Source organism: Copadichromis virginalis, linkage group LG15 (assembly GCF_057382275.1).
Source record: "Copadichromis virginalis isolate Kocher_CV1m ecotype Utaka linkage group LG15, C_Virginalis_male_GT1.1, whole genome shotgun sequence".
Classification (NCBI taxonomy): Eukaryota; Metazoa; Chordata; class Actinopteri; order Cichliformes; family Cichlidae; genus Copadichromis; species Copadichromis virginalis.
The window spans coordinates 35,329,432-35,352,426 of record NC_140632.1 but is presented as its reverse complement, the minus strand read 5'-3'; the positions used below and the strand labels follow the sequence as shown (position 1 = coordinate 35,352,426).

At 41.7% G+C, this 22,995-nt stretch overlaps 1 protein-coding gene across 1 annotated transcript in view; it reads right to left on the bottom strand.

The window, feature by feature from the left end:
* Positions 1 to 1,509: 1,509 nt before the first annotated feature.
* Positions 1,510 to 22,995, bottom strand: part of kdm4b (lysine (K)-specific demethylase 4B) — a 42,906-nt gene continuing 21,420 nt past the window's right edge. Inside the window, exons 9-22 of the mRNA XM_085433149.1 lie at positions 17,872 to 18,068; positions 17,551 to 17,798; positions 17,137 to 17,378; positions 16,599 to 16,719; positions 14,842 to 15,002; positions 14,513 to 14,711; positions 12,857 to 12,933; positions 12,475 to 12,530; positions 12,189 to 12,297; positions 7,262 to 7,450; positions 6,076 to 6,252; positions 5,495 to 5,614; positions 3,820 to 3,912; positions 1,510 to 3,704 (exon numbers count right to left, since the gene is read on the bottom strand). Coding sequence (XP_085289275.1) covers positions 3,159 to 3,704; positions 3,820 to 3,912; positions 5,495 to 5,614; positions 6,076 to 6,252; positions 7,262 to 7,450; positions 12,189 to 12,297; positions 12,475 to 12,530; positions 12,857 to 12,933; positions 14,513 to 14,711; positions 14,842 to 15,002; positions 16,599 to 16,719; positions 17,137 to 17,378; positions 17,551 to 17,798; positions 17,872 to 18,068 — 2,535 coding nt within the window. The 3' untranslated portion in view covers positions 1,510 to 3,158. The remainder of the gene's footprint in view (positions 3,705 to 3,819; positions 3,913 to 5,494; positions 5,615 to 6,075; positions 6,253 to 7,261; positions 7,451 to 12,188; positions 12,298 to 12,474; positions 12,531 to 12,856; positions 12,934 to 14,512; positions 14,712 to 14,841; positions 15,003 to 16,598; positions 16,720 to 17,136; positions 17,379 to 17,550; positions 17,799 to 17,871; positions 18,069 to 22,995) is intronic.

The window sequence follows — 22,995 nt, the reverse complement described above, 5'->3', positions numbered from 1 at the left end:
CTCTGAGGCCTTCCTCAAACCGGAGCCTCAATTCATGTTCAAGCCATATGCCACTACCTACTAGAAATGCTGTCAAACCTAAAATGAGGATGTGGTCCCAGCTAGTGAATTGGTAAACGTTGGAGACGCTGACAGTTGGTGTAATATGGCAAAAAAATATTACTGGACCTGTACAGTGATGCAGATTAATCCGAAGAAGCCAGTACCTTCATATCTTAGCTTGTATTAGGCCATTGTAGTCAGCATTGCAAATATTGGAGCTTGTTGTATAACTGGGGGTGAAAGTGAAGTGAAGCAACATAAATTATTTAAATTGTTCACATCCTAATCTGTCCAAGACTTGAGTTTCCAGAAAATTAAATATATCTCTGACAATACACGACATTACCAAGCACTGAGCTCGCTTGTTTTTGTCTTTATTGGTTTACTTCAAGTCTCTGGATCTTGTATGTTTAATTAATTGTATTTGCTTGTTATGCTTGGTTCCCTATCTGAGTGCCATTTTGTTGTACGTTAAACTTGTAAAACAGAGATACCAAAAATCATTCTCACCCACAGCCATCAGGCTTTTCGTTTCTCATACAAGAGTTATAATAGAGGTATTCTTATTACTCTGCACTACTGTCAATTTGGACTTTGCCCTAATATAAATATACTCAATGAAATATATATTTGCATGTATATGGAGGGCCAATATTATATAAAACGACTAATAACTGCACTCACTGGACGTTTTATTAGGTACACCCTCCTAGTCCTGGGTTGGACTCATCTTCAGAACGCTTTCATTCTTTGTGCCAGACTTAACAGGCAGACATTCCTCAGAGATTTAGCACTTAAATACATGACAGCATCATACAGTTGCTCCTTGCCAGCTGCACATCTATGATGTCAATCTTCCCGTTTCACCACATCCCGAATGTCCCGGTGACTGTGGAGGCCATTTGAGTACACTGAACTCATTGTCATGTCAAGAAACCTGAGATGACTTTGTGAGCTTTGTTATCCTGCTAGAAGCCAAAATCAGAAGATGGGTATAGTGTGGTCATAAAGGGACGGACATGGTCAGCAACAATACTCATATAGAATGGATCCATGCTTTCATGTTGTTTACATCAAACTGTTTTTTCCAATAGTCTGTCGTCCGAGTCATTTTCACCCAGACATCAGCCGTTCACTGGACATTTTCTCTTTTTCTGACCCTCATCTGTAAAAGCCCAGCAGTTTCTGAAATACTCCAAAGATGCCATGTTCAAAATCACTTAAATCACATTTCTGCCACATTCTGATGCTCAGTTTGAACTTACTGGCTCATTATATATTTGCATTTACAAGTGTAACTAATAAAGTGACCAGTGAATATATTTGCATATACATTGACCCCCCAGTATTTAAACAGTACAATTGATAACTGGAAGGTGTTAGCAGCTCGTCAGTTTAATCTTAATAGTTGGTCTAACCCACAATATACTTTTTAAATTCTCTACAAATGCACAAATCACGAAGAGCTGGTGACTCACAACCAACTTTAATCCCAAGGAATTCAAATTTTCTTCATGGAGTTAATTTGGATACAGAAACATCTGTTTCGTGTGACAGGAAAAAGGGAAAAAGGAAAGCGTGCCATTTACAAATATGATTCACAATACAAGGCCTGTGATATATACAAGGTGACAGTGGGGAGGGAGGGGGGTCAGTTCATCAGTAGTTTTATATATGTAGCACCTCTGTTGCACAAACAGTAACAAAAACAAACAAAAGAAAACACGTAGTTATCAGTAGAAACGCATGTAATATGCTGGCATAAACCTGCCAAAATTAAAAGTATTAATATTTGAGATCGGCCAAGTTCGTGAATGCAGTTCGGCAAATGAACACAGAAAAGATACAGTACAGTAATAGAAAAACAGATAACATTTTACCATATTAATTTGTATATATACATACACAGTTTAAACCAAGAAGGGTAGAATATTTCCTGATTTTAGGGTTCCTACATAACGTGCTTATTTTTCAAACCTTCCTTCTTTAAAACTGACTGAACTCTTCTGCCTAGTTGGTGTGCCGAAAGGCGATAGTGTGACAGTAAACAGATCTCACTCTGTATAGTAGACGAACCTTTAACGGGAGCAAATGCAAAGATAACAATAAGCAGGTGTATCGGGTATGCTCTTAACGTGAAGACTTGGATGTTGAAACATCATTTATTTCCCACATGTAGGAACCCTGAGAACGTTTTGGTGTAAAAAGAGGAGCCGCCAAATGACGTCAATACATAAAGTTCACATCTGTTAACTACTGTGACACATCTTCACAAAATTTTAATGCATCCTGCAGACAAGTCTACTAGTGTTTGCATTCAACATGTTTGTTCTATTACAAATAATTCTTTCAATATTTGACTAAGACATTTAAATACTGAGTTCCCGCTACAATACACTTCTTTTTTTGTGTGTTTTGTGTTTTAAACCCCATTTCTCCATTTACCTCTTGTGATCCAACAAGAAAACACCCTCGTGAAAAGATCCTGCAGATGGATAGTGTGATACTTTTGTTCCGCCACACAGTTTCAAAGCCATGAGTGGCTGGATTGAAAAATAGATATCTTGTTGCTGGTTATTTGATTTTTTTTTCATTATTTTTTTTTTAAAAAGAAGTGAGAGTTTAAAGTCCATCGGGGGCCCCAAAGCTGAGAGGCCCTCGTAATAATTAGCTTCCCGTAGAAAGAAAATGGGAGTGTGCTGTTATTGATTTAATGCAACGAGGTATGGAGGTTGATGCCACCCAGAGACTTATCCCATTATGGAGGAAAATAAAGCACAGCAGCTGACTGAGAACAAAAAGGAAATCTGTATTTAATAAGAAAACAAAAAAAGAAAAGACAACATATTAATGTTAAAAAAAGCCTTGTCCTCTTTAGCTGCTGCTTCAGAGCAGGCTAAAGCACCACTGCAGACACATTAACGCAAAAATAGAAAAGTAACATGCATTAAAAGAGTGCTCGTATGTCCGTGTCTTTTCCTGCTCCTACTCTGAGCTCTCAGAGCCAGTGGAGGATATAAGTTGTCCATTATTACAGCACTCAGTAAAATCCAACACCATTAGCTTACTTCCTATTGGCTCAGCCTCCACCGGCTGAGTAATAATATAGTGGAGTTTTAATACAAGGGTTCGGGGCCATCTTCCTGAGGAAAATGAGAATGGAGGAGTGTCTTCATATAGGAGACGTAGCCGCTGCTGGGCGTGTAGCTGTCGGACATGTGCTGAGCCGGAAGGGAAGGCAGGGACGGGGCAGACAGCAGGGGATTAGAGTTTAAGGTGGACTGAAAAGGGACAGACTCTGAACTCAAGAGGGGATCCGATATGAGAGGTGACCCTGTTAAAGGATCGGTGAGGGCAACGCCGATGTCCATTGGGGTCTCAGCGTCCATTTGAATACCGCTAGCTGGGGCAGGAGCATCCTGCTGGATCATTGGGGGCTGGGACAGAGGTTGTGAGGTTAGCTGTGTACCAATACTGTGATTTTCTGGTGCTGGCTTTGTTACTGGAGCTTTAGTTTGAGGGCAAGGGGTTGCGTTGGTTGTTTCCATGGGGATATTGGCAGGGGCGGGGCCTGGAGGGGGCAAAGTCGCGGTCAGGCGGCGCCGTTTGGCTGCTCGGGCTTCGTCCACTGAGGGAACCTCTTCCTGTGTTCCAGGTAACGCCTGAGAACAGACCGGTACAGACTTAGACGGGGAACACAGAAATCACTTTTCAAGTACTAGTTGTTTCATCTACAGCTAATTTAGTTTTATTTTAAAGTTTGAGTAAAACACTCACCAGTCGAGCTCTGACCCTTTTGGGTAATTCCTGGTTCAGCTGAAAGATCTCCGAGTGCTTGACCATCAACTGACTCTGGTCCTGAAACTCAACCTGGACAGATAACACCCACAATGGATTAACCAACCCACCCTTTCAATATTTGTACCTATAAGTGCAGAGGACACACAGGCAGATTTAAAAAAAAATGAATAAAATATAACAAATTATTAGAGGCTAAACCAGGAGGTAAAAAAAGGACAAATCACTGATAAAGCACACTGAAAATTCAAAACTTGCACCCAGACAGTCACCGGTTGGATCTCAGGCATAACAAATGGTTCCATCAACAACCATGTGCTTCAGTCAAAATGTCCTTGACCATGACTCTGACCCCTAAAGCTGCTCACTGACTGGATAAGAGCTTCAGTTAACCACTTTAAATGTAAATGTAGATTTTTAAAAAATTATATATATTTATATGGCGCGAAGGGGAGGCACAGCAAGGTCAGGGTTGTGGCACCGACTCTGTGATCAAGTGGAGGCGTGATTTTAGCTAATCACAGCTGTACTCTCATCTCTGAGAGGGCTCTCGGTGCTGCAGCCAGCGGGTTAACATGGAGACGTGAAAAGAGCGTGGAAAGATACAAAACTGAATGATTCTGTCAAGAGGGATTTGGAAAAGTGGCGATAAATGATGTGATGTCTGTGGTGGTGTATTAACAGATGTTATAACCCTGTAAACATGTGTCTGATGCAAACATCTGCAGTAAATATAAACCACCCTAGATAAGCCATTTAAGAGTTCCTTAAACTCCGAAAGTGAAGTGACTGGATGCATTCCCCATAAACACTGTTTATTTGCAAGTCACTCAGATGAGCTCTCATGGATGCACTCCCAAAATCAGCATCATGGCTCGAATCAAACAACCTCACTTTCCCATGTGTTTGTGTCCAAGTACATTTCAGGATGCGCTCGCTCTTGTCCCAACAATCCTCTTCGATCCCACATTTTCCACTTTGTAAGCGCTCTGCAGTTTTGCCCTATAAATTTCCCTTAAAGTAGCAGTAATTTGAGATCTCTCCACTTTTATTTTTTAATGCCCGAGTCAAAACGCTCCACCATAATCTAGAAGGGCCGCCTGGCTTCTTGCACACTGAATCTCCAAGAATCGAGAGCCAAAGCAGAGGGTGGGGCAAAGCAATTACACAGAACATCCCAAAGTTCACATGTTCACTCACTTTTGAGTCATGCTGCAGAAGAGCATCAGATAAAATATGGAAAATGATGCCCATGCTCACAGTCCTCACCTAACAGTCGATTTCTATTTTTTTTGCGCTGCAGCCAAGCTTTAAAGCTTTATTTAGAGATGATTTTCACGGTCTGGTTTGACTTGGAAAGGTTTATACATTTACACATACATTTATTTACACACACACACACACACACACACACACGTTTTCATATCTTAGTGAGGGCATCTCATTGACATAATGCTTTCCCCAAGCCATGTACCCTAACCATAAAAAAATTTGCAGGTGTTTGAACAGCAGCATCTCAGAAATCCGACTTATTTTCTTGTGCACTCAGTTATTAAGAAACAACATCACAAGTTTATCTATGAATGATGCAAACTACAGCCACACACGCTCCAAACTCTAGCAGATGTGAGGGCTCGTGTTGTGCTTCTCTTACCTGGTAGAGTTTGTGGATATGTGGTTTGACAAAGGAAGCGTTGAGGATTTTGCCTTCGTGTGTGCCGACCACAACAAGCTCTCCCACTTTAGGAGGGCCACTGCGCAGACAGTCATGACTCTGAAGAAGCGGGAAGGATGAGCGAAAGAAAAAAAAAAAAGTGCTCAAAACATCTTCGTGTTACATTTTACAAACAAGAATTTAGTTAATAAAGTCTGAGGCTAACATTTTCATCTGGTTGCTGTTATTAAATGTGGGTTGACTTTTTCATTTCTCTGCAATTCAAACAGCTTGTTCTGGTAGGTTACACACAATTGATTTTAAAGTTAAATTTGATCAAGTTTCTCAGCAGATTTCACATTATTAAAAGTCATGTTTGTTCATAACTTACAGCACTGACTCATTAAAGGTTATGCGAGTTTACATTCAGTCATTACGTTTTCATTTGTTCAGATTCTCAAGTTACAAAAGCATGTAACAGTTGCTAGGATATTTCTTTCAGCTATTTAAAAAGGAGATTATTTTTAACCCGTGTCGATTGCACGCATGTAGGTGTCTGCCTTGACTCCGAGAGAACTCACCATTATGTTTTCCGGGTACAAGTTGTCACAGTATGAGCCGTCGTCGAAGTTGACCTCGTAGAACGTCTGTCTGGCCATGCCAATGACGGTGCAGTGGTAATACCAGGAGTTGGCGTTGCGACCTATCACCCTTTGCCCAAGGGTTGGCTCTTGTGGGCCTTTGGGTGTTGGTCGAGGCTTAAGAAAAGAAAGAAAAAGGGGGGGTTTAATTGGAAATATGTGGCTTCATTCAGCAGGAACACACTGCGTGTTCTGTCATTATTCCAAAAAGTGACAATTAAAACTTCAGTTTTGTCCTGGTTAAGCTGTAAAAAGTTTTCTGCCATCCAAGATCTTATATCCAAGATACAGTTAAAAAGGGCATCCATTGGTCTGGTGTCATCAGGAGACACGGAGATGTACAGCTGTGTGTCATCAGCGTAACTGTGGAAGTTCACTCCATGCCTCGTGACACACGAGGAGAAAAAGTCTTTATGACTTTTTCTCCTCGTGTGTCACTTTAAACCACTTAGGGTCAGATTTATGAAACGGAAACGGGGTATAATGATGTGCAACACCCAAACAGCGCTCACACCTGGGGTTAGTTTCACAATCATTACACTGTTTTCTAAACATTTTTCAATTTCAATACCAAGCACAAAAAATAAGACATGCTATTTTTTTTAGCATTAAATATCGATGCAATAAAGGGCAGCAAACGTCTCCATATATATTTTGCCCTTTGAACAAAGAATTTTCAGAAATAAAAATGCCAACAGTGCTTTAGAAATACAGACAGTGCATTTAAAACCCACTGTGCCACATGGTGCAACATGCTAGTCAGTGTGGCCCTTACACTCATTAACCCTCAAAAGCCAATAATATCATATTTGATACGTGTGCTTTGAACGTTTTTGAGACTTCTACACGTCATCAGTGTGATTTCTTTTTACCCCCCAAAACAAAAAAAATTCCACGACACATTTTTTAAGCAAAAAACAAAGCCCAACACTCGTTATATTCAGTTTATAGAAAAACACAAAAAGATATACTGGGTTTTTTTTTCCTTTTTAAATCAAACAGCTATTCCTGAAGAATGATTAACAGAAAAATATTTCAATATATGACTTTTGACCGTAATTTTACAAAACCTTTTTTAAAATCTGCAGCTTTAATAACTGACCAATTTTCCTGGTTTTGCACTTACCTTTGGAGTGACCTTTTTATGCTTATGGCAGGTGACAGACACCACGTAGGGCCAATCAGCAGGTGTCATGACTACTCCGGCGATTTGGGCACAGGTGACGTGGAAGGACGTTGCACAGTTCTCATACGTGCACTGGATGCAGGCGCCGCGGTTCTGACTAGCAACCTTTCCATGGCAGAACACACACTTCTGCAACAAAAGCAAATAAAAAGCTTCTGTTACGTCTCCATTCCCCTATAACTTCCTCCGCTTATTTATATATAAGCCTCCTTTGATGCTGACAAAGGAAAGAGTTGTCCAAAAGTTTGAACTGAAGTAAAGTAAACTAAATGTGAACTCTTAACATTTCACCCTCACAATTCCAACAAGGTTAAAACAATTAAAACAATTCATCTGCAACAACTACTCCAGTCCTCCAGAACAACCTGGCACGCCATGAAATTGCAGTAATTGTAGGACCTCTCATGAAATAAAGATGGTGGAGAAACCAGCAATGAAACCATGAACTCTCTTCTGTCTGATCTTTGATTCTGTTTGGTGTTCTTACAGGTTTTCACTCATTAAGAGAATGGCTGTTTTCAGTCTTCCCGTTATCACGCTTTTGGGCTGAGTGTCTGTACAGTGGTGACAATTGTGTCTTAAAACTGAACTGTCACTCTGACACTCAGTTCATTTATGCCAATTCATTTTTTCCTCCCTCCATCCCTTTTGGCATCTTCCATAACTTGTTTAGCCTCATTGCTCTTCTCTCCTTCCAGATCTCTTAATTCTGGTCTGAAATTCCCAGCAGTCTGCAAACTCTTTGCCTTTTCTGTGACAATTTAATATAACACATGATCCCTGCAAACCCACAACCATTATTTTAATTAAAGTCTTACAACTCTCAGTGCTGACTGCTCTTATGCGTGCATCGTTCAAACAGCAGAGAAGAAATCCCTAGTTTAAAGGGGGAAAAAAATCTTTTTTTTCCTGTTTCTCCTCCTTTATGTGCAGCTGTAATGTGGTGCCAATCAATAAAAAAGTAAATTTAAAAAGTCAAACTTCAGTTTTTACTGGTGCAAGGCAGCTACTTTGCCAGCTGGTGAGGTTTTCCCCAGGCAGGTAGGCACCAGAGCAGAGGACAGGATGAAACTCAGCAGCTCAAGAAACATTAGCTGCTTGATTTATTTATATGTAAAGTGCATTGCAGATTAATATTGAGAAGATTAATTTTAAAGAAAAACCATCTTTGAGCTGACTTTGGGATCAAATTATATGAACTCATTGTTAACTGTATTTATTTATTTCTGATGTGGTCATAGCAAAATTATCTTTGCACACAGTGTTTTAGAACAAATTGGTGCTTGCAAATTATAATTATACAACAAGGTGCTGGAAACAATCCTTGCAGATTTTGGTCCCTGCTGAAATGACAGCATCACACAGTTGCTGCAGATCTGTCAGCTGCACATCCATGATGTGAATCTGCTGTCACATTCAAAAAATGCTCACCTAGAGTGAGATCTGTGACTGTGGAGGACATTTGAGTACAGTGGTCACAGTCATGTTCAAGAAACCAGTTTGAGATGATCTCAGCTTTGCCACATAGTATTTTATTCTGCTGGAAGCAGCCATCAGAAGATGGGTACACTGTGGTGATAAAGGGGCAATACTCAGGCAGACTGTGGGGTTTAAACTGCTCAGCTGGGACTAAGGGGCCCACACGAACATTACAACACTACCACCAGCCTGATCCATTGATACAAGGGAGGACGGACCCATGCTTTCATCTTTGCACCAAATTCTGACCCTGCCATCTGAATGTTGGCAGCACAAATCAAGACTCACCAGATCAGAATCATGAGATATACATGAGATATATACATGAGAATAAGAATTAAGAGTGCTACGTTGAAAGATATATACATGAGTGCAGGTGGTGATCAGTGCCAAACATGGAATGATGCAGTGACACAGCGTAGGGTCATGTGTTAGTGGCGGGTACAGTCATATGGTTATTGTTCATGTGTCCAACAGCAGAGGGGAAGAAACTGTTCTTGTGGCGAGAGGTTCTGGTGCGAATGGACCGGAGCCTCCTGCCTGAGGGGAGCAGGTCAAACAGACTGTGTCCAGGGTGAGAAGGGTCAGCTGAGATCCGAGCTGCACTCCCCAGTGTCCTGGAGGTGTACAGGTCCTGCAAAGATGGGAGTCTGCAGCCAATCACCTTCTCAGCAGAGCGCACAACACGCTGCAGTCTCTGTTTGTCCCTGATAGTGGCTCCAGCGTACCACACGGTGATGGAGGAGGTGAGGATGGACTCGATGATTGCAGTGTAGAATTGCATCATCGTCCGTGTTGGCAGGTTGAATTTCTTCAGCTGCCTCAGGAAGTACATCCTCTGCTGGGCTTTCTTAATGACGGAGGTGATGGTGGGCTCCCACTTCAGGTCCTGGGTGATGGTGGTACCCAGGAAGCGGAATGAGTCCACAGAGGTGATGGGGGTGTCAGTCAGGATGATGGGGGGGAGTGGGGCTGTGTGCTTCCTGAAGTCCACAATAATCTCCACTGTCTTCTGGGCATTCAGCACCAGGTTGTTGTGGCTGCACCAGGACACCAGACGTTCTACCTCCCTCCTGTAGGCAGACTCGTCCCCGTCCGAGATGAGTCCAATAACGGTGGTGTCATCTGCAAACTTGATTAGCTTGACAGACTGGTGGGTGGAGGTGCAGCAGTTGGTGTACAGGGAGAAGAGCAGAGGAGAAAGAACACAGCCCTGAGGGGAGCAGGTGCTGATGGTCCGGGAGTCCGAGACATTCTTTCCCAGCCTCACATGCTGCTTCCTGTCCGTCAGGAAGTCAGTGATCCACCGGCAGATGGGATCAGGCACATTCATCTGGGAAAGCTTGTCTCGGAGATGGTCTGGAAGGATGGTGTTGAAGGCAGAGCTGAAGTCCACAAACAGGATCCTGGCGTAGGTTCCTGGGGAGTCCAGATGCTGCAGGATGAAGTGTAGGGCCATGTTGATGGCGTCGTCTACAGACCTGTTGGCTCTATATGCAAACTGCAGGGGGTCCAGGAGGGGGGCCGTGAGGGTCCTGAGATGGGAGAGAACTAGGCGCTCAAAAGACTTCATGACCACAGATGTCAGAGCCACGGGTCTGTAGTCATTTAGTCCAGTGATCCTAGGTTTCTTGGGGACAGGGATTATGGTAGAGGACTTGAAGCAGGCAGGCACATGACATGCCTGCAGTGAGGAGTTGAAGATGCCAGAAAACACTGGGGCCAGCTCGTTTGCACAGTGTCTGAGGGTGGCAGGAGACACACCGTCTGGGCCGGGAGCTTTCCGAGCATTCAGGTTCTTAAACTGCTTCCTCACATCTGCTTCATGAATATGAAGAGTTGTGGTGGGAGGAGGTGGTGTGAAATCCTCTTTTGTGTGGGGTGAGGAGGGGGGTGTTGTAGGTGAACGGTTTGAAGGTGGTGATGGCTCTATGTAGGGGGGAGAGGTGGGGGAATTAGTGTCCAAAGTGTCTCTATTGTTGGGGCCGTTGGAGGTGTGAAGGCTGCCTGATGGCTCGTCAAAACGGCAGTCGAAGTCGTTAAGGGTGTTGGCTAAGAGCAAGTCATCAGTGGAGTGGGGGGTTTTAGGCTTGTAGTTTGTGATATTCCTAAAACCTTTCCACACAGAGGCCGAGTCATTCTCTGAGATCTGCTGCTGCATCTTCTCAGAGTGCTGATGTTTAGCAATGTCCACCTCTTTAGTGAACCTGTACTTGGCCTCTCTGTAGCAGTCCCTGTCTCCGCTTCTGAACGCAACATTTTTCAGATCTTCTGTCCAGTGACCTACTGCAAAGTGTAGTCTCTGTTTCCCATTCTTAGCCAACAGGAGTGGCGACCAATGCAACTGCTGCCATTCTTCCCCCAACCCCTTGCATCAATAAGGCATTGTCACAAAGAATTGCAAAGAATTTTTTCAGGCCATATTTTTGCAAACCTTTGTGATAGTTGTGTGTGAAAAAAATCCCAGCCTGGTTGCCGATGCCTGTTTTAAAGTTTTGCAGGTCATTAAAGACACTTATACATTTTATTTAAGTGACTTGCAGCTCTAAGCTTGAAACGGTTTTCTCACAAGAGCAAAAATTGCAGTTCCTCTACACACAATATGCAAAAGATGCATCAGCTGAGGAATTGAACAGTGTTACCTGAGAAATTCCAAAATAACGAAGACAAAAGTAATGAGTTTTAAATCTCTCCATCACTGGAAACTCAGTGTTCAAAGATGGGAGGGAAAACACTGATTGCTGATCACAGTGCAATATAAACTGGTTCCTAGCATGCGTATTCACATTTGATCAGTGCAGTCATCCAAATCATTAGACCGCAGAGCTTCTCTGCTCACAGTCTTTTAAGAAGAGACTGAGGAAACGTGCTTAGACAGCACTCAGATGCAAATGTCACCCAGCTTGTCCTTTGATAGATTATTCAGAGAGACGGGGAGGGAAAGAGGTGACATCATTTGCAGATTTGTGATAATGCACCAGCAAGCACTGCTACTTACTGTGAAGTAGGATTGGGTGAATGGAGAAGGGGAGCTACCCACGAGATCGATGCAGTTCGTTTGGCACAGCGAGAAATGACAGCTGATTATTCAGCCATGCCCCTCAGCACATCTGTTTTTACCCTATATCATCCCTGGCTTCCAAAAAAGAAGGAGGAGGAGGAAAAAAAATATCTATCCATTCAAACAAAAAAAAAGCCTGAAATTCACCTAAACAGTATAAGCAAAACAGCTACAGTGCACAATGTACACTAAGAAGCATAAACTTTCGCCAAAAAGAAACTAGGTAAAAATCTTGGATGTATTTCAAAGTAGCTCTCTGCCCGTTTCACTTTACATAACAACACAAAGAGACATGTAACTCTCTTATTTGTCACCGTCTGATCTTACTAGATTCTTGCGGGTTTCTGGGACGGCGCTGACGTCCACTGGCCCCCTCTCAATGGCATCAATGAAACGAGCTTCAGCCACGGCGATAGCACAGATGACATGAACCCACCTGGTGAAGCAATGAATAGTTTGGCGAGAACAAATTCAAAACAGGGAAATATAGATTCACTGTAAGATTTTTTTTATATGAAAATCTTTATTTTGCTCTGAGTATAAGCTTGATGAACCATTATTTGTTATTTTTGTAATTTGTGAATTTCCATCAGCTCAAACACGTGGCACTAACCGGTTGTCTGTGGTAGTCTTCAAAGCTCCCCCTCTCAAGTTACAAAGACAGCACTCCTTAAGAAAAGATAATACGAGAACAGAGAAAAAGAGGATTAAGTATAGAAACGGAGAACACATTGACACCGTTCCTCCCACACCTTAGCCAAATCAGTCTTTTCTAAACAAAGCTTGGTTTGGACTTGTGATTGATGTCATGTTGCCTAGCAGCAATCATTAGAAGAGATGTAGGGTCAACGTGTCCTCAGAGGCTCTAATTCAAGTCAGATCTAATAAACATTTTCAACTAAACCTGCAGTTCTGGAGAATAACTGCTATTCCTGAAGTGGTTTTATTTTATGTGGGGGTGGGATGGGATTGGCTCATTTGCAGCCACCACTCACCACTGTCCAGGCTCCCGCTGCACACCTAGAGCACATCCAGGAATCACCAACAGAGTCAGGCTTCACGCCATAACAACCTGTTAGAGAAGAGATGCTACTGACTGTGCTCATCCATTTCATCATTTCATGTCATTTCAATGCATCGATATTCAGTGATGACAGTGCATGGCAACATTACCGCCTTTTTTCTATTTCTTTAAACAGATTTTGTACACATTTCTGCAAATTACTTCTCACCAAACATGTTTTTAAGCATTCTGTTCACACTTTCAGCCCATCACCATCTCCAGCTTAAGCTTCTGAAGAAAAGGGCATGCAGGTTTATGTAACACCTGTACATGTGTGAATGATTCTTAGGCAGATGTCTACTCCAGCACAATGAGGAGCAAAGGTGTTTTGACAGGATTTCGTTCTGCTTCGTGCTCTCTTACGAACATCTGCGCCGTTTCCCCAGACTGAGTCTGGATAACTAATGAACTGGATAATAAGAACCGAGGAGAGGAGGGTCGATGTTGTGATGTGGCACAAAACATCCATTTATGCATACATTTCCAGGAAGGGCTGATTAGCGACACACTTGATGAGTCAATGCGTTCATCTGCATCGTTTACAGCATAAAACTTTACTAAAAATGTTCAGTCTAGATAGACGTCCTTACATTTGGCAATAAAAAGAAGAGCCACGCACAGAGAGATTCCTGGGATGACTCAGTCTTACAGAATCTTAACAAACTGCCTGTCTTTTCATGCTTCACTTCGACAGAAGCAACATGCCGTTAAAAGTCAACTATATAGTGGAAAGGCAGGGTAAATATGAGCTGGGGAAGTGTATGGTGTGTTGGTTTTTAGAGACACCTTTGCATGACCTTTGTCAGCCTCTTAGCCAGTTTAACCAGAGCTGAGAAGAGTTACACTAGAAAGCTTCACTGAGTCTGGCAACAGGGAATTGAGCAGTCTATTGCACTGCTGTATTGAAGTCTCATCCTCTGTGCCTCTGCCCATTTTCCTGAAACTATTCTCAGGGGTCTCAGGTGTGAGAAAATGTTGTGAGCACTAGATAGACTGAAGTTTATGAGTAAAACTTGCTGGTCCGTGTTGGCATTAATTTATAAAACAGACATTCTCCGCATTATGAATTAAATGCGGATGAACTGGATCAAATTCAGCTCTTTGACAACACAGAGAGGAAAAAGAATTTGAAATCTACAAAGTATTGAGGGGGGAAAAGAAGTCTCCACACTTACAGATCCTTACTTTACAACGATTAACATCTATTATACAGTTTCAGATTTGTGTTTTACCCACTGATTGAATGTGCACGTGGAAAATCAAGTCAAAAGATCAAATTCTTGTGTCCATTAGATACCCGATGTCTCAGCGGGCATACAAATGCTAACTGGCTCTAATCAAAAGCCATATTAAAATTGTCTTTGCTGGAAAGCTTTCTGTTGCAACAACAGTGTTAAATTTCATTACTAGCACAGAGGCAGTGTGTTGCCATCAGATTTATTTTTATTGCTCATCTAATAAAACATCAACTAGTACAGATGTCCGCAGGTGTACTAGTAAGCTCTCTATCACACAGAGGGTACAACAAATGAGCTCGTGTCCCAATGTTAAACCAACACAGCCAAAATCTTTTCAGTTTTATACTTACTAGCATGAACCTGCATTTGGCAAGATGAACAGCAGATCAGGAGGCTGGTTCCATCCTCCCCAATGTGATAGTTGGTGGGTGGTGGCTCCGTGTTTCCTGCTCCGACGCTGAAGCACATCTCTGGGACCAGTGGACGAGTCAAGCTGCCATGACGGGGAAATGAAGCGCCCAGGGTTTCGTTATCAGTGGAGACATCTTTCTGTGGTTGGAAAGATCAGGAAAAAAGACAAGTTAAATGTTAGTTTGTTGCCCACTATTTATGTCTGTTCTAATGGGTCTGACCTGCCATTGTTATATGAACCACTCCTATGTGCCTGGAGTGTACCTACCTTTGTGTACGGACAGAAGAGTGAGCAGACAGCACAGTGTGGTTTGAGCGCAGCTACTGCAGCATTGAAGGCTTTCTCTGCCAGGAAGTTAGGTGAGTGATTCTGCCACAGGTGCTCCTGCTTCTTCATGTCGCTATCCATTGGCATGGGGGAGGCCATATCTGTGGGTAAAGAATTCAAATGCATGAGTGTGCTTGTTAGACGGAGCTGGGGAGGATAACACATACTGCAGTCGTGTTGAGAGATTTGTTACCGCTAATGATTTTTATTTTTCTCTAAAATGCACGTCAAGCATTTTGAGAGAAGCTCCAGAATGTTTTTCATAAGGGAGCTCTCGCCAAGAGACGGGAACAGCACATTCTGGTCCCGCACAATAACAACACCACTCCTGATATAATTGGCTGATGAACACAAACAGCACTGACATCAATAATATGCTGTCCAGAGTCAGGAATCAATTTTAAAGTGATGCCTTGAAGCTACTGATCCAAACACTTTGTCAGACCTGGACCGAAGGCAGGAAGATATTTTCACAAGCTTCCCATTTAAGTGTTTTTTTCCCCTCCCCTTCCACCCTTCACCACAAGTCTTCTTTTTCTCCTTGTCACCCCACCCACCCTTTTAAAGAACAAACTCTAAGTCGGGTCCCCTGCTGCCAACTCAAAGTGACTTTGAAAGCAGGTAATTGGAAGTCATGATCCCCTGATCAATAAGTGTCAGTCAGAAAATGAAAGGAAAAACACTGAAGAGAGAGTAGTCTTGATTTCATTATCTCCATGGGGAGCTTCAGACCTGCTTGTTTTTCTTCCCCCGAATCAATAAGAAAAACAAACAACAAAACAACAACAATAGTATCTTATTCGTTGTTATGTACAAGAGCTGGATGAACCTTTGGCTGTGCAGTCTATCCAGACTCATAATGCTTTTTATGTAGTGACTACTAGGAATTTATTAGATGGGTTCCAAAGACTAGCAACTTCAATTCAAACACTGAAAATGATCACAATATTTCCGATTTCTCCTTCCCTGCTTCCCGTGTTATGGCCAAAAAGGTGTTTTTGTAGAACACTACACCATTATAGTGACGATGGCCAATTACCATTTAGGTAAAAATATATATAAACATCATGCCATGTCTCTTTGTGATGCTTGACATATTTGTGAAATTTCATGATGCCGTCTAAATTTGTGGGTTTGCGGCACCCTTCAAATTCTAATTAGTTCATCTCTGAGTCCAAGTAAACAAATCTGTCGCAAAGCTGAAGTGCTAACTACTTTGGGCTGCTCCCTTATTCACGGTGGGTCACCACAGCAGGTAGCTCTGCGTGTTCGATTTGGCAGATTTTTATGCCGGATGCCTTTCCTGACGCAGGGGATATGTGCCTCCTCCCGGGATCAAACTGTGGAGCTTTCACTAGAATGTGTAAACCACGACGCCGTAGAGACGACACCTGTGCCAAATCTGAAGTAACTACAACAAATCTGTTTCCTGAAAATCCAGTTTTTGTTCTTTTCTTCTGTGGCTCCCTCTGGTCTTTACATCAAACATATTATTTGCTGTTTTTCCCTCCACAATTTATTCATGTCTACATGAAAACAGCAAGTACAGCACAGCACAGGTTTCAACTGACATCCAGGAAGATAAAATTGTAGATCTACTAGCAGCTTGCGAGAGAAGTTTCTGAACAAGTGTTTGAGACTTTAATAGCAGAATATTTACAATAAATAACTGAAGTGAAGGACGGATATCCACATACCTTTGTCGCTAGCTGGATCTTGTTTGACAATGGACAGAGGGGAGCGCGTGGGTGGCTTGCTGAGGGGGTGGCGGCGACTCTTTTTTATTTCTGTAGGTATTTTCCTCTTGGGATAGGTTGCCTAAAATAAATTAATTTTAAAAAGTGTGTGTCTTATTTTTGTTCAATGTGTTTAACCTTAAAATATTTATCTCCAAATAAAAAGTAATTTGAACATGTTCAAACTTGATATTAATTTAATAAACTGCTGTTTTTCAGAATGGATAAAAAGGAAATGGAAAAACAAGTAATGACTACAGCTGCAAAAACATTTTTTCCTACATTTGTGGATTATTACAGCAAATATTTGTGGATTTTTTTTAGATTTAATTAGCTTGTGTTTTATTAGCCAATTCAGAGTCTACTCTATTGTGATGTAAGCTCACAGCAAATAAAGTATTAAACTGCCACCAAGTGGGGATTACAAACGCTTAAAGAGCTAACCTGTCTGACAGAGTAAAGGACAAATCTATTGACTTTCAGTCAAGATCGGACTCACCTGGGTGGCACTCACATCCATCTTGTTGTCTGCTAAGATGTCGCTGTGTCTCGGGGACAAAGTGTCTAGATGACGAGCCGTGTCCCTCTTTGAATTCTTGTCGTCAGATGTAGCAAACTGCTTAAACGCTTCCTCGAATCCAGTGATGGCATTTTGGCCACTGGAGATCTTCTTCGGCTTTCTCTGCTTCTTTTTCTCAATGTCGTCTGTCAAGTTCTGTGGTTTGGTTTCTTGTTCTTGTCCTGGAAAATAACAGATGAGGAGATAAAGTCAGAAGTGCTACTGGCTCATTAAAAATGTCTGTATGAGGCAATGAGGTTAAAACTACCGTGTGGACTGAGTAATGACTTTTTAAAGTGGAAGATTCTATCACTGAGGATAGAACTGAAAGAAATGCTTTCATATCTGCCTCACCCTCTGCAGCTGGAGTCTCTACTACTTTAGCGGCGGCCTCAGCAGCCTGCTGCTCCTCGCGCTCCAGGGCTTCCAAAGTTATCATGGCCTCTCGGGCAAGACGTGCTTCCTTCTCCTTCCTACGCTGAGCCTCACGCTCCTCAACCTGACGCTGATACTCGACAGCATTCAGCTCAATGCCTTCCTCTGCCAGGACTTTCACCTCCTCGAGCTTCAGACGACGGAATTGCTTCATCTTCTGCATGGCCCTGTCATAGTTAGACAGCTAAGTAAAACCCGCATATTTACTTTTGAACACATGAAGAATTTCATAATACAAACCTTCGCAGGAGGTTTGCCCGTTGGGCGACGCGATGCTCCCTCCAGCTCTCCAGCTCAGGGCTGGTGAGCTCTGTGGGCTTCAGGTGGTCCAGCACTGTTGTGTCTTTACCCTGCTTCCACAGGTCATAGCGCACGGGTTGCAGGCGGCGCACAAACACATCCATGGAGATCTTCACCATGTCCTTCCGGCAGGAACACTGGAGAGAAAAGACAAGGCTCTACATTAGAGTAGAGAATACCTTTTGTAAAGATGGGACTTCTGTGTGATAAAGGGGGGGGGGGGGGGGGGGGGTGAAATTCTAGATAAGCATCTCTATTAAGGTCTTTCAGAACCCACTACCCCACAGCCGTAGGACTACAGATTATATTACACATCCGATTACTGAAAACTCAAAAGAGTAAGTGAGGAGTGATCAAAAGCAGAGGTAACCATTCAGAGTAAACAAATCAAACTTTACAAAGGGGATTAGTCTATCTAGATAATAAAAATCTCTTACTTCCATCTCTGTAAATTACTAAAACCAGAGACAGTCTAAGAGAGAGAGAAGTCACCCAAACAATGCTGAATTGAATCTAATCTGTAAAAGCAAAGATGGTTGTAAAGTTTTAGCTTCTGGAGGAAAAAAAAGTTTGTTAAAACCTTTTTTTGGGGAGAAGTCGGCAAACCTTTTAACTACATTATATCCAATTTGACTGTTGACTCAAAAGGCATGCAGATTTTATGTCACAGTGACCACAAACAAAGTTAATTTACACACACGAGCATCAAAAAGGGCCATCAGGATTACCAATACAGCTACAAAATGACCTAACTTGCTTTTAATGGTCACAGGTACACAGGCCTAGAGATCTGCAGGTGGCGATCTCCCAGCAACCTTTATTTTCTATGGAAAAATGTATAGACCCCAACCTGTTAGCAAGTGGTTGTGTAGAGGATCGGTCACAAAGATGGTGCTGTACCAAAAAACTTTGGTTAATAGCACTCATAATTTCCATGAAAGATGCCAATTTGTCTGCAAACAATGGCATTTCCTCACTTTTCACAACTTTGTTTTCAGACATATCTCCCATGCAATCTAGTAAGCGCAATGATAGCAATCAAAGTAGTTGTCAGGAGGTTTTCAGTACAGGACAATGCCTTAGGGACTACGAGCAACCTCCAGCAGCCACTCACCAGTTACAGGATCCACACTTTTCCCTGTCGACCAGTGGTTGCCAGACAGTTGCCGGCAGGTCTCTAGGCCTGTGCGACAAAGGCCACACCTGACAAACAGGCTTTAAATATACAGTAAACAACCAGCTGTTCCACTGTGGTGTTGTACATAAACCACTGACCTGAGATACCTTAAAACGTGATAATGACTAAAATACGGCACGAGACAGAACCATTGAGTCATCAGAACTATTGAATCATTGAGCTTACTAGAGAGGGGAACTGTTGCATTAAAAAACTGCAGTGGTGCAGGAGTGAAAAATGGCATGGACATCAAAATGAAGTTTTGAAATACAGGAAACAAATGGAGGGTGGTGTAATGAAAGGGAAAAAAAGAAGAGGAAGGAGACATATGAAGATATTTTTTGTGCCTCGCTTGCTGTGTTTCTTTCAAATCCTTTTATTTCCTGATCTGTATTGACAGCCTTGTGCTCAATTACTAGAAACACAACAGCCCACACCTCCACAGCAAAACAATTTCCAGCCTACATCTCATCTAGACACCACTTGACAGACAGAGACATTAAAATACTGTGTTGGTGATGGAATGGGAGGGCAAAAAAGAGGGGGTGCAAGTGCAAGCATGGGAACACCTGATTTTTACCACAATGAAACTTTTACTGGGAACAGGACGTGACTAACAAAAAACCCCATCAAAAAACAGCCACCGAGATAAATATTGCTCTTACCCTGATTGTACCTAGCAAAATGTGCATTCTTCACTGCTAAAGAGTCAGCGCCTTGTTTTATTTTTAGGAAGGTGTTAAGAGGTTATGGACATCGTTGCCATCCTCAAGGGCCAGGATGAGTTACACTTTATTGTCATCTAAAAACTTAATTAGATGAAACTCAATTGGAGATGCACAAGATCTCAGAAAACAAAAACCCACTCTGAGGCAGGGAGTCAATGAGCCCTGAAGTATACTTGGGCTCCTAATGAAGCTTAATTATAGGAGCCACAGAAAACCTGAAGCCCGGGGACTCACTGTGGATGCACAGCACTTGCTTCAGTCTTCCTTTATTTTTCAAAGTTCTTCAGTGTAGGGATACTTCTCAGTATATCCAATAGTATAAAACAAAATGAGATTGCATGAAAATGTAAGCATCCAGTTATTTTGTTCATTCTTCTGATGAAACAAAACTAACCTTCAAGATGCTAATAGGAATGGAGAATAATTTCAAAGGTATTTAAAAACATTTTCAATGCAAAATTCTGAATGTGCTGTACAACAGGGCTGCAGATCACCCACCTGCTGAGAAAACAGAGTACAGCAACACAAAGCTAAACCACTACTTTGGTGTTTTTTTGTGTTTTCTTTTTGTTTGTTTGCTTCAGTTAGCAAGAAATAGAAATGCTGAACACATTTAAAGACTAAACTGCTCCAATTTTTCTCCCACTCCCACAGTTTTCCCCTCCTTTCCTTCTTTATCTCCTCACATACATCCCCAGATGAGATCAGCTGCTTAACATGCTGAACAAAACGAGAAGCTTTAAAACAAAACAGTACAAACGTTCATTAGGAACTGTGGTAAAACAACTGTAAAGTGGCACGAGCCAGGTTTATGATTACATTGCAAGTTGTTGTATTTCTCAGCGATATTTAATGGTCTTCACTAATCTGTGTGGCCGTAAGTCAGGGGTTTATTATCCTCCAGAGTAAAAACTGTCCTTAAAGTCAGAAAAAATAAACAAAAAAAAAAAAAAAAAAAAATCATTTGTATGTCCTCCTGCATGTAGTTGCTTCTACATTGTACTAACTGCCATTGCAGCAAATATACATTCAGCATGAGTGTCGAAGCTCGGGCTGCTGTGCATTTTTTAGCTATATATAAAGTAGCAAAAATATAAAGTCAAATATGACTATAGAGTTTTAGAAATGGATGATCTTTCTATGGTTAAATTAATCAAATTTCCTCAACATCTGGGCAGAAAGAAATCTCAGCAGCAGGAAGGTTCATTAAGCTGTTCAGAGTGAAAAAAATTAAACTAATTTTAAATTACTTTAGCACAGCAATGCAAAATGGCAAAGAGATTTTTGTTGTTGTTTCTCATGAGCAGCATTAGGGTAATTGTAGTTATAGCATCTTAATTCACCTTGCCCACACTGACACAGCTTCCTAATGTTATAATGAAAATCTCAGTAACATGTCTGTGTTTTACATATGAGCTAAATTTACTGCTGATTTTGGAAACTCTGTGGACAAATTCTGATTGTTTTTGTTAATGACTGGCCTGATTTTGTTGCTCAGTGTCAAGAATCTAGTCTGCATCTTAATGAACACTTCTTTTCTTCTTTTGTTTCAGGCAGTGTTTGCTACATTAACACTGACACAGTCCTTTCTTTAATAAATGTAGCACAAAAAATGCTAAATGTTGAACTATATCATGGACAAAGTTGATGAATACGACTAATAAAAACATATTCTCTGGTCTCATAGAAAAAACAAAACAAAAAAACAGACAAGCCTGCAAACAAATACAGAAAAGATGAAGCGAGTCATCTGTAGTTGAATCTTTAGATGAAAAAGTGATGTGATTTAGCCCGGGACCTGGGAGGATGATTTTTGTTCATTTCCTAGACAGGAGGGATATAAAAAAATAAAAAATAAAAATCACCCTGGAAGCCTGGAGGAACATTAGCAAAGTGTGACTGAGCACCAAACGAGCAGAGAGAGGCTTTCACCAAGAATACAACAACCCCAGAAGACAAACTTTTAACATTCAGAAAAATAATGCTGCAGCAAATGTAAGTATAACAATATGAAGAATCTTTTTCACCGACTTCAATTCGTCAGTGGAGTCTACATTTTGCCGTCTTCCCTTAAATGTGCAAAAGAAGGGAAAAAAAGAAAAATCCTACTGTAGCTAGTCATGCAACACCTTTCTTTTTGATTTCTGCTGTTATTATTCTTGTCATTTCAAAGAAAGCTAGCCATTTCCACACTCAGATCTATGGTTCAAATGAAATTGTTTGAGTTTCAATGCTTTTCTGATATGCTCTGAATGAGGTACTAAATCCATTAAATGCAAAAAAAAAATGAAAGAAAATTAAATGGCCAACACCTAACGCACAGCCAGAGGTGGAGAAGAAGGTTAATTAGAACTGTCACGTCTTAAACAATAGAAGTACAACCCCACACAGAACATGCAAGGAATGCTGACAATAGACCTGCTCTGACCGCAGATGTGTTCACTTAGGAACCCAAACAGATGGGTCAGCAGTTAAGGAGCTTGTCTTTAAAAAGGACTGAGACATGAAGCACGCCCAAATTCTCTCTCAGTCTCTGTCGTGTGCCACCAGCCCGAAAACAGTGACAGATTCGATACCGAGCCCCATCGTTCACTGTCCTGTTTGATGCTGACAGACTAGGGCTCAGCAGGGGGAAGGCGGGGAGGGGAGGGGAGATGAGTTAATGGATGACTGCTTAAGCCAAAGACAGAGAAAGATGGCGGAGTTAAGAGAAAGATTAAGAGAAAATGAGACTTTATTAGGAAGAAGGTGGGATAGTTAAGCCATCTAAAACTACTATCTATATCAAGATACAGAATATAGAGAATATAAGAACTGAATTTTTTTAGGATATTTGGGGAATAAAAGGAAAAGAAATTCGAATAATTATGGCCCTGTGGATGTACGCCTCTATATACAGAGGGACAACCCAAATATAGAAAAACCTTTCAACTTTTTCAGGCATTTAGGATCCACTTATTCACAAGGCTCAGCGCAAGATCTGTGCAGTGAGCAAAAAGGCAAAGAAACGCCTTCAGCAGGTCCTGGTCTCTGGTTCATTTTAGCCAAAGACTCATCTGCTTGGTCCAAATGATTCACTATGAGGCGTCTGCTACTGAGCTGTAAATTACACAGCACAAGTTCTGGGACAATCTTTATAACCATTACACCCAAAGAGTA